The 12,016-nt window shown below is 38.3% G+C and overlaps 1 protein-coding gene across 1 annotated transcript in view; it reads right to left on the reverse strand.

Moving 5' to 3' along the window:
• SRPK2 (SRSF protein kinase 2) overlaps nt 1–12,004 on the reverse strand; it is a 100,515-nt gene extending 88,511 nt beyond the window's left edge. The window contains exon 1 of the mRNA XM_010294324.1: nt 11,829–12,004. Coding sequence (XP_010292626.1) covers nt 11,829–11,866 — 38 coding nt within the window. The 5' untranslated portion in view covers nt 11,867–12,004. The remainder of the gene's footprint in view (nt 1–11,828) is intronic.
• Between the last annotated feature and the right edge of the window lie 12 nt (nt 12,005–12,016).

Genomic DNA, 12,016 nt, shown 5'->3' on the forward strand with positions numbered 1-12,016 from the left:
GACCTGGCAAAAGCCTGGGAAGACAGATCCTAAAGCAGCTCACACCTGTCCACGGGAAAGGCCCGACTAGAGCTATTTGCAGCAAAGGGCAGGAGTCTTCAGATGCCACGCAACGTGACCTGGGAACAAACTGTAGAGTCCAGAAAGTGAATAACGGTATTACAGCATGCATAAAGGCTTTTTTGAAAGTTATAGTTTAGGTATGGCACTGTTATCCTATAAAAATAATGTCTGTGATCAAGCTGCTCTTTAAAGAATTCTGTATTTGGCTGCAATCAAGGCTGATGGCTGGGCTGAATACCCTCCTTTAAGTTAAAAAGGAACATTAAGTCTTTTACCCAACAGCTGTTAAAACAAAACAAAACAAAACAAACAAAAAAAACCCTGTCCCAAGCACTTACACATCAGATCCAGTCAGACTGGACAGAGTGCAAAGAATTAAGAATTTTATAAATAACAATTATGAAATTAAAGGAGTTGGGGCAACTGTTGCCGTTACATATGCCTCTGTATTTTAAGCAGAAAAAAAACAGCAAAAAATGCAGCGCCTGATCTCAGGAGACAGAGCTGTGTGGGTTTTTTTTGGGTGGTGTTTTTTTTGAGGTTGGGGGGGGTTAGTACAGTACTTGCTAGACAGACTTGAAAACATCAGCAAAATAGCTGCTTGTTGCACTTTGTTTCTACTCTGCTCAAGCAAACAGAGCTCTGTTTACATGCTTTGTAAATAAACAGGACTGCACATACACACACACAAAAAAGATCTCACAACCCTCAAATCACATCATCTATTTTTCTTCATGAGAGAAGCAACTTGGCAAACCCTCAAGTATTAGCTAGCTCTTGGGCTCTTACAGTAGAAATAATACATGCCAGGTTTTATGAATACAGATGTCAGATAGTCAAATATTGGCTAATACACGTTGTGGGTCTGTGTTTTTTGCCTGCTCAGCTACCTTGCAAAGGAATTGAGCAATCTCTTGATGCTTGCAGGTCAGATTGATGATTGACCTTCCTGCCCACCTTGGAGACATTACTGCTTGTCTAAACAAGGATATATAGCTGCTTTTTGCCTCTTTTAAACTGGCCTAAGAAATACTTTTTGATTGCTATTATCAGACAGCTCTTTTCTTGACCAGAACGCATAGAGGCAGGATGTCTAGTCTGAGTTAGTTCATGCTCCAGAACTCCTTACTATTATTATGCGTTCCTGTGCTATCTTACCTCAAATGGGTTTTGCAAGCAGCACAGAGGACAAGTTCAGCAGAATAAGTAGCACTACTTGCTTGCGGTCATTGCTGAGCATTGCCATCATTAGGTGTGTGAGCCTAACATCTCCAGCAGGTGTAAGTCTGAAGCATAGAGTATATATTTAACACGTCATGAGAAGATACCTCAGTTTTCTTTTTCAGAAATACAGGTCTATAAACTGAATAGGAGTTAAGTAGTAGACAAAACTCTGCAATACTCAATTTCCATGAGACTGAGAAGTAGTAGCAAAGGAATTGTGCATTTTTGTATCCTCAGCTGATTTCAATCTTTTGGATGCTCATGTCAGATGGCCAAAAAGCTAAACAGACCTAGATCCAGTTTTGACAGGTGCTACTAGGTCCTTGGGAGACCAGTGTTATCTGATTAAAGGCTAATCATAACAAACACAGATCCAGCAAGGATCAGCAGAACAACAGGTACAAAAACCCTAACAACCTCATCAGTGAAAATGCAGCACCTGAATCAGCTACTCCCAAGACCATCAATTAGACCATATTCCCGCAGCGTGAAACCCACCCAGATGAATCAAGGAGGATTCTCCCAAAAACACCTTGAAAACTACAGGTTATTGCCTTAAGGGGTACAGGACTTATAATGGGATGCAGGAACTTACCGTGGGATTGTGAGAATATGCAAGGAGTTATGAAACGTTTAGGGGAAGGCACTAGAGGTGGAGAAAGACAGGGATAAAGGTGGATAAGAGAGAAACAAGTATGGGAAAACGGCAGGGAAGAAGGATAAAGGGTGCAGGTCCAGGGCAAATGGGTGGCTGGTCAGTGCACTCCTCTGACTGAGCCCTGCCCTTCATCACAACAGTCTATCCTATATTGTCACTAAACCCTATTTCTGTCTTCTTTGTGGATGCACTTTCTATTCTGAGTGTGCATGTATGAACTCAAGCCAGTTTCAAGCCAGACTGGCTAGCAAGTAGGTAAGAGATCTAAGTACCAGCAACTGGAGTGAGAACACAAACCTTGGGAGCTCATGGGTGTAGGGTGCCAACAACTGGGGGACACCAATGGGTCAAGGCTTCAGCAACGACATAGACCATTTAAAACTGTCTCCTAGGGCAACCCGTATAGCACATGTGTGAGTTTCTGTGAAAAATCCACTAGTGGATTTCCATCCTGAGGAGCTGGAAAGGAGGAACAGGACAGGGCTGTCCATGCAGTTCTTGCTCAAGTGCTCTCTGTACGTTTATGTGGGTGCCAATAAAACCGCTGGTTTAAGTCTCTGTTGATCTGTGTGGCCAGCTGCGTACACATTTTCTGTGTGTGAGCATGTCTGCATGCACGCCCATCTATTGGGAATATGCACTCAGTCTGATTGCTGGCTGCCCCTGGGGACACAGAACTGCAGCAGTCTTAGAATCATAGAATCATAGAATCATTAAGGTTGGAAAAGACCTTAAAGATCATCAAGTCCAACCGTCAACTCGACACCACACTGCCCATCTTGCAACTTATCCTTTTAGCTGGGACAGGAGGTACGCCCCTGGGATGCAAAGCCCTCCACACTGGGCTACCTCTAACAACTGGCCTGGTTAAAAGGACACACACCTTCAGCAAGTTTCTTAGCAAAGCTACCAGTAACACTTTGAAGGTGAAGTGTATAAATCTGCCTTAGATTTGAGTTCAGGGTAGTCTATACCTGCTCAAGCTGTCCTGGCATCTACTAGAACGCGCTCCATGCAGTTTTTCTAAGGCATTTTGTAAACCACTGAGAATTTATGATCGTAAAAAAATGTATTAGCATTCTCAGGCACCATTCTACTTCAACTGTATGTCCTCCAGTTCTTTTAATAGCCCTTGAAATTCCTATGTGCTAAACACGTTTGAAAGGAATCTTGACCACATCTTTCCTATGTGTTTTCTTTTCAAGTCAGGACTCAACTGTACTCAACCATTATAATGGAAGAGTAACACAAATAAAGCAAAAATACAGATAAAAAAGTAGATGTAAATTAAATTACAGGAACATTTAACAAGTTTGCCTTGGAGAAACTTGTAAACAGATCTCCATAAAGAGCCACAGCACCTTTAAATACTACTGGTCTGCACAAAAAAAACATGCATTTTCTGACAGCATACTACAGCCAAAGTGCACAAGGAGTAGGGTCTACATTAATTCATTGTCTCAGTAATCCACGCACACATATCAAGAGTACTTGTGAGAAAGGGGAAGACCTTTCTTCCTTGATCGCCAGTGATTTCTTGGTAAGTTCTGCATTCTTTCACTTCTGTTGTGAAACATAAGCATTCTGAGGAAGGCTCTATCTTTTTTTATTTGGCTTTGTAGACTAATGCTCTGAAACATTAATTACCCGGGAAGAAGCCAAGTCAGACTTCAAACTAAGTATATAAAGACTGTTTGTACTTTTATATTAGAATGAAATTTTTTAATTAATAAAACTGTACTTCAGAGTTACTGTAGTTGATCAGCTTTTTAATGTCTCTTAGGGAAGTCTTGGTCCAAAACTGTATTACAGTCTTCTCAGAAGTAGACACTTCTCATAGTTAAGACACCAAGCAGCAGTTGAAATTCCTGATTCTTGTCACATACGCAATAGGCGCTGTCAGAAAGGCTTTACGATGTCATACTGGGGATGACAAAGCACCACTCTGAGGAAACCATCATACGTGGTCTCCTATGGGTAATCCTTTTATAGGAGGATTCATAAATAGCAGAGTTAATTCCAAACATCTTCCATTCTAGTTCCTGGCACGGAATAAACAGAGGTTGATAAGTCTGTCTGGTATGTGGACATGGCAGGAACTGAATGCTTCTGTGGACAATGGCCGTAGCAGCTGAAGATGACAGAGAACAAGAATCTGCAGGTCCTGATGCTGGATAGAGAATAACAAAACAGCTGCCCACTGAAACTCAAAGGAATTTCAGACCCCTTTTCCACCTCCACCAAAAAAAAAAAAAAAAAAAAAAAAAAATCACTGCTGGATATTCTGATACAGTGGTTACAAAAGAAAATAATACTGTCTCTTTATAGTAGTATTAATGATGAAAACCATTCTCACAGTTTCTGCCAAAACTACTGCTAATACGTAAGCTTTGACAACACAGAACAAACAGATAGCTTAAGAAGAGTTGCTGTTAATATGACCTTCTTTGCCCCCAAAAAGATATACAATAGTCTATCCCCATGCACAGTAGTACTGAGCAACAGAAGTGAGGACAAGTCCTTGCCTTCTCAGGAAGGCTGTGAGCATCCCAGTAGACTTGGGGCATAGGAAGTTGCTTCATGAAAAAAAGCACTCAATTCTTAAAATGTTTCATGTTACTCCAGTAACTTACTGGAGTACTCCTGTACTTGCAGTACTCCTCTGCCAAGTAAGAAGTAGCTTTAAGAAATTCTCCTCCCTTCTATGAAATTATGCTGCTCCAGGTTTTAGGAAAAAAAAAAAAAGGCTTCAAGATTTACCAGCACAACATTAAAATACAGATGTTTCACAAGCTTTTAAGAGAAGAAAATATGACCTTTTAGTAAATGAGGGTATCACTAATTTACAGTCATTTATCTTGTTGTCTGCTAAAACAATAAAGTTAGAATTAGGACACATTTATCAGTACAGAGAGGTTATTTAAAGTGCCTTCTGAACATCCTATTAAAGACAATGGCCAAAATTTCACACGAACAGAACATCTACGTGGGATGTGGTTCTGGTCTTGAACATTGTCCAGTCATGGAACAGAAGCAATCAACCAGCCTGACTGATCGAAAGCTATAATCAGATGCGGAAAGCTGTGTAGACAAACGTGGTACAGAACTGGCACTCCTTCGTTTGTAGCATATATAACAGGCAGAGCTTGCAGCTGCACACATTTGTTTCGTAATCAGAGCTTTAAAGAATAAGAAGAGAGAAAAAGAGTGAAACAAAAGAAAAGGACATAACAATTCACTATCCATCTAGTCACAATCAGCAGCATGACTTTGGTAGGCATTCTAGATGATATGAAAGTCATCTTTGTTTTTAAGGTAACAGTGACTGTTTGGTTTTTGTCAGAGAGTTTACCCAAGCCTCAAGGTGAGTCTTGAAGAAAATACAGAAGCACCTGGGGCAGATACTGGCTCAGGAGAGTAAAACTCCTAAAGACAGAACTAGTTAAAAAGACGTTCTGGTCACAACATCCTTTGGACAGAAAAGGTTTTTTTCGATCAAATGGAAAGACCGATGGATACCCTCCAAACTGTATGGCAGGATTCACAGCAACTCACAAGCTGAGATATGACACAATTTCCTGATAATATGCTTATAATACATGAAATACACAACAAAATGGAATGCTTAAATTGGCATACATTTGCTTAACCTGTTGCTTAGCGTCTCGTGGCAACTATATCCATTGCAGATCAATGCAAATACACATCACAGTAAATTTGCTGAATTATATGAACATCTAAGTATTTTATTATTCATTTGTAAGCTTATAATGTGAAGATGCAGAAAACCACACAAATTAATTTATCCTGTAACACAGCACAGCAACAACAGAAATGCAGTCATCTGGCATAGGTTATTACTGTGTTATGCAATCTATCAGGTAACATTCCCGTATTACCATCTGTCTAGGCACCTGGAGTGGACACTTTTAGTGAAGTCATGATTAAAACAGTGATTAGGCAGAAAGTTTCAAGTCATGAAACAAACTCAATCTGTAGTACAAAAGGCTTTGCCTAAAATGACCTGTTACTTTTTCCACTGACATTTTACCCTGAAGCAGAATTGTAATACAAATGTTCATCTTAGAAAGTATATTGTTCAAGTCATAGTTTTGAAATTTTTTATATACCTGTTTTTTTATCCATCAACTGTGTTCTAAACATCACTGGATTGCTTGAATTAGTCTCCAGTGAACATTTCTCATACAGGACAACCTCATACAACCCCCCAGCACCTTCAAACTCTCCCAAAGTTCTCTCATTTTAGTTCCAACAGTAAATGCCAAAAACTGAGATTTGTGTTTTCATAAGGTCTATTGGAAACCTTCCTATAATAAATATCCCACAAATAACCGCATGATGAAAAGCTCTTCAAATAAAAATAATAATTAAAAAAATCAAGTAGTACACAGAAGATCATCTGAATAGTAGGGATACTAATGATACATTTCACTTGTGATTAAATATCAAAGTACATTATTTTCTTACGTATAACAGGAAATCCCAGACAGACACAGAAATAAACAAAGTCTATCACTGAAAAATAAAATACACTTCAAATTCTAAATCTTTTCAAAGCCTACTGATAAACTGACACAGGCACTATCAGCTCTAAAAAGAGTACAGTGACCCGTAAAAATATCACCTCTGGTGAAAAAGCTGCTCCACAAGTGGCTCCTTCTACAATAGGCTATTTGCATATTGGGTTTTTTTTTTTACACAAGCACAACAGTACATTGCAGCATTCCTAGTCTCTACATCCCTTTCATACTTCACTTAAAAGTCTTGCATGCTAAAACAATGATCCTGTGACACCTTTAATATGAAAAATACACAATACATACGATTTATTTGGTCCAATTTTAGTAATCTGAAATTAGGTATCTAGTCTAAGAGAGCTGTCACCAAACAAGAGTTTGGTAGTAAAGTGAAGCACCTCCCTGGACAAATAGTGTAGGGCTCGCATTAAGATGGGATGATTTCCCCTCTACTTCTGAGATAAAATACAACAAACAGCAGTATTAGCTTGCAATTTTGGAAAAAAGGGAAAAAACATACACTGTTCATTGTTATCATATATTATTTTAAACAAAACTGAAAAATTAAAGTTGTGTGAAGACTAAAAATAAATTTGAACTGTCCTGGAATGGAAGTGAGGCAATATTTCTTTTACACTTAAAAAAAAAGTAAAGCAGGAAGACAGTTAAAGAAAAGATGATATTTTAAAAACATATGTAAAAGTTAGTGGCACTGATGAAATATTTTTTTGTTTCAATGTTAGTAACATAAATAACAACGGAATTATTACCTTACAATGCCCTATTATCTAAGAATTATTCCAAAACATTTATCTGACACACAGCAATGTCGGTTCATACTGAATGTTGTGAACTGATGGTTCTTCTACTTTTAAACATGTGTTTTATTTCCGTACTTCATTACAAGTGATGCTTCTGCCTTAGGAGTAGTAGTGCATTGACAATTAAATTAAAAAAAAGAAAAACACATACACACACAAAAAAAGAGCAAAAAAACCCCCCAAAACCACCCCACATGTTCCTAAACCTGAAGGAATCCTTCAGCATCATAACTTGTTTCACAATGCCTCTTACATCAACTAACATTAGGTCTCTTAGAAAAAGAAACAGACAGTACTCAGTCTCCATCTTTTTTCTTCCTCCTCATTATTTTAGATTTCTTCCTCCTTTACTTTATCCCTGCCTGCATTCTTGGCACGACCTGATGAAGAAACCACGTAAAAGCATTGAGAAATACATTAATTTGCTCTGAAAAGATAAATTACAAAGAGAGGGGTATACATAACCCAAGGGGGAAAAAAAAACCAAACACCAACAGTTGTCCTTAAACCTGCCCGCACCACCCCACCTCAAATACTTCTACACATTGAATAACACAAACTTTGCTGTCCTACTGTCATTTTAAAGTACCTTCCCTTTACTGCTATTTATAAAACCCCTCAAAATAATGAAAATTGAATTATACACACATCAGTTATCTACTTTAAGGCTGCTCATGAGTGGCTGCTATTAATTTTTTTTAAAAAACAGTGAAGCAGAAATTCCTTTTAAAGAGACGTGCATATGCAGCCTTCGCAGAAAGATGGGAAAAGAGCAGGTCAAACACTTCAGACTTATCAGCCTTGCTTATAACCTTTACCAGTAAATAACCTGTGGTCAAACTGCATTGCTAAGATGACATAAATTTAGAAGCCAAAAATCAGATCTAAAAAAATACCAAGTTCTTTGTCCGAAAGTATGAAAAAGAAAAATACTATACACATTAGGTTTGCAGTCCAAAGAGTAGAAAGTGATCCATGTGGAAGAACTGACTGTTCTCAAAAAGAAACAAACTTGCAAGGAGTTCCATAAAGCCCTTCAAAAAGCAAAAAATAAAATCTGTACAGCTCAAAGGGCTGACTATACCATACATGAGAAGAGTGCATGACATACAAGAGAAAGGAAAGTATTTTTGCTTTCTTGAAAGGTTCTTGAAAGACCATCCTCCTCTGCCTGGCTGTTGCTACTTGCTTTCTAATGACATTTGCAAGGTTTGGACAAGCAACCTCACACAGCCCCCACCGAAACATAAAGAACATGGGGGTACACGAGTAGTTAAATTACTACTTATTAGATAAAGAAACCAGGTGTGTGTCACATTGTAAGCATGCTGTAGGAAAATATTTCCACAATATACTTAAAGCTCAGACATCCAAACAAATCAATTCCATGTAACAAGTTACAGTAGGTAATAGATCCACTGTAACCCTCCACGTGCACACATGCATCTGTAGTTACCTGGGTTACCTTATCAGCATGGGACAAGGACTTTGTCACAGATTGCTAACACATACACTGGCAGCATTAACTACTCAGAAATTTAGGATTTACAGATGCTGTCTGATTGTGTCGGATTAATGCAGTAGTCCATAACAAGCCAAAACACAGGTATCTCTTTCCCCACCCCGCTTCAATTACAGTTTTTCTAGGGCAGAAGTAAGGGGAAAGGAAGAATGAATCTCACCACGAAAAATGTCTCAGGTTTGTATTAATTTACTTTTCAATGCTGCAATGTCTTTAACATCTCAGAGGACCCTCAACCAAAGGATTCATCTCACTTTCTTGCTAGTGTCTCCTAAAAGCCTCTTAAAAATGTAACAACCAGCTATCCTAAGAGAATGCTGCAGGATTTCTAACATGTTGAGCTTCTATAACAGCCAAACCACCCATTATATTCCAGCTTTCTTCTCATCATTTTTTTCCTCTAGAATAGGATAACACGTTGAACTTGCCAAGTGTGCAGGAAAACCTACAAACACTAAACTGTCTTTCTTGTAAGAACAAAGACCAACGAAAGAGGAAATTAATGGGCTTCTCCCTCAATTCCTTCTCTATTACCATTTCACCAGTTTCTGTAAATGCACCGAGCACATCCTCTCCCCTCCCCTCCTGCCATGCAAGCGCTGTCTGGCAGCCTCCGCTAGGGTGGAAAACAAGAAACAAGCCATGGACTCTCAGATCTTCCACCCGGCATTTCCACCCGGAGAATTTGGGCTTCTCAGAAAGTCCAACCACTAGGAGCAAGACTAGAATCTGATAATAAAAAAATATGCAAGCATGAACTCTCTTTCTGTTTGTTAAAAACATGCCTATTTTCATGTCTGTATGGCATGAACACACACTGCAATTTTGCTATACAGCAGATTCAGGACAGTTTAGCAGTTCAGACACTCAGTACTATAATTTTTTTTTCCCTTAAAAACACCTTATACAGTAATTTTCAAAAGGCCTTGAAAGGAACTGTCAGCTAATATGATAGACAGCACTGTTTCATAACAGCTTGCAAAAAAATTCTGTCTATTTTTAGATAGGTGAAAAGAATGTGGTTATTTAAAAAAAAAATCTCAAATGGTATAGGAAGTTGTTTTTATTTATAACTGACCACGTAAATTGTGCAGCTGATGTGTCAAATCAATCTCATGGAGAACAGTACCACATATTTAAATCCTCAAAAGAAATCTATGTGCATATACAACATTAACATTTTAATCTTTATTGCAAGATAACGTATCATGCCGTTACAAAATCTTACTTTTTAATGAAAGGCGTTTAAATGGATCTCAGACAAATACATCTTTCTCTAATTATGTGTTACAGTCCTTCACAGGGACCTATTCATCTAGGACTACCATTAGTTCAACTATGAGCATGTTTTGCTCAAAAACAGACTGATCGGTTTTAGGGTGCTGTGTAACATTCGTATTGATTAAAAAAGATCTATATTATGTACCGAATTCCCCCCCAGGAATGCCAACAAATACCTTTCCAAAAATCAAGTTAACACCTGTTTCCTTTACTATTTTCACCCCATCATCCTCTCTATTATCACCACCATTTTATTAGTCTTGTATTTAAAAATTGTAGGCATCAGGGTGGGATAGAAGTAAACAAACATTAACTTTTTTTTCATTATTCTTAATTTTGAATTAATAAATAAATAAAATACCTCTCAAAGCTCTCCTTATATTTCTCCATTTTGGAAAGGTGACTTAACAACCCATTCCCCCCCCACCATTTTCTGTATCTCTCATTGCTGATATTTTGTTATACTCAGCTGGTGAAAGGCAATGCAGTTTGCTTCTATGTAGCTCACACAAATATACCTATAAATCAAATTAAACTGCTCATTTTGGTTTTTAAAACCATGCAATGGTTTTAAATGCATGCCACACAGCACTCGTTCATTTTGAAAGATGTCTTTTAGCCTGTTTTCTTAAGATAGCTTTCAGTGCACTATCATGTCTTTCTAGGCTGAGACATTCAATAAAATGTACTTTAGATAATAATTTCATCTACACATACAGTTTGAGTCCTTAAAATTAGTAACTATAGTTAATAACTGTATTTTTTGCCAACGTCAAATCTTAAAGTGGCAAAATAGAACGTCTGGATGGTCTTTTGCATATAGCCGAAATAATTACTGTCAATAATTGGGGACACACACACACACACATTATGTTGCTCTGGACTTAAGCAATTTTGAAAATAAAAAAACTCTCATAAAATTCAGTCGCAAGCAGAAGTGAGCAGGGCTGGAGCACTTAAAATCAACAAAATAATCACCAAGAGGTTATTTCACATCAGAAAACTTCATATGCATTTAGTACCTCGAAATATTTCTTTAAAGCAAAACAGGTAATTGAATTTGTAATAATCTGATTGACAGGTAAAATAATTGCTTTAAAAACACTTCTGAGTCATTTTGTCCTTACCTGCAGGCACGAACCATTACTGCATGCAGCGACTGCTCCATTTCCTAGCACAGACTTGAACAAGGATCACATCTATCTTACAGAATGTGACTAATTGGAAGATTTGTGATTCCTGAGCTACTTTGCAAAGGACACTCCCTTTCCACATAACAGGACATGAAACGCTTCAGCAAGGTATATTTCCTATGCATCTAAATTGAAAGGAACCCTTTGCAACCGTGGAACGGTTTCCTGCAACACAACAAAAACGCGAGGTCTTTAAAAACGAATATAGAAGTCGAGATGCTGTTCGCATGACAGTGGAAAGGAGCAAGGTCTGCAACACCAGCACACACAAACCAGCAGCCTGCTGTAGTACGATTTGCATGCTGCAGCCCAGTGGGCTTCATTAAAAAAAAAAAAAAAGAAATCAATAAATCTCTGCAAAAATGCACAAAGCTTAACCAAAAAGAGAGGTTCGATGGATACGGTACAATAACCAGCATGCAGTACGTAAATAATGCTAGCAAACTTGACAAGGAAAAGAAAAAAGCCCTGCGCCGCTGCTTGGCAATGCTACACCATGAATCGTTCATGCAAGAGATGCAGCTGTACCTTTCTGAAGAGGACGACTTCTCAGAGTTAACTGACATCAGCAGCTCAATCTTCTGCTTGATTTCTGGAAAAATCAGAAAATATTCACAACCGAGACCGCCTGCCCTCGCTTTCCGAAGTCTTATTAACCAAACGATTTTATTTCCCTACGCCCTTTTGTTCGGAAGGAGGCCGCAGCAGCCGCGCTG

Source organism: Phaethon lepturus, unplaced genomic scaffold (genome assembly GCF_000687285.1).
Source record: "Phaethon lepturus isolate BGI_N335 unplaced genomic scaffold, ASM68728v1 scaffold4889, whole genome shotgun sequence".
Taxonomy (NCBI): domain Eukaryota; kingdom Metazoa; phylum Chordata; class Aves; order Phaethontiformes; family Phaethontidae; genus Phaethon; species Phaethon lepturus.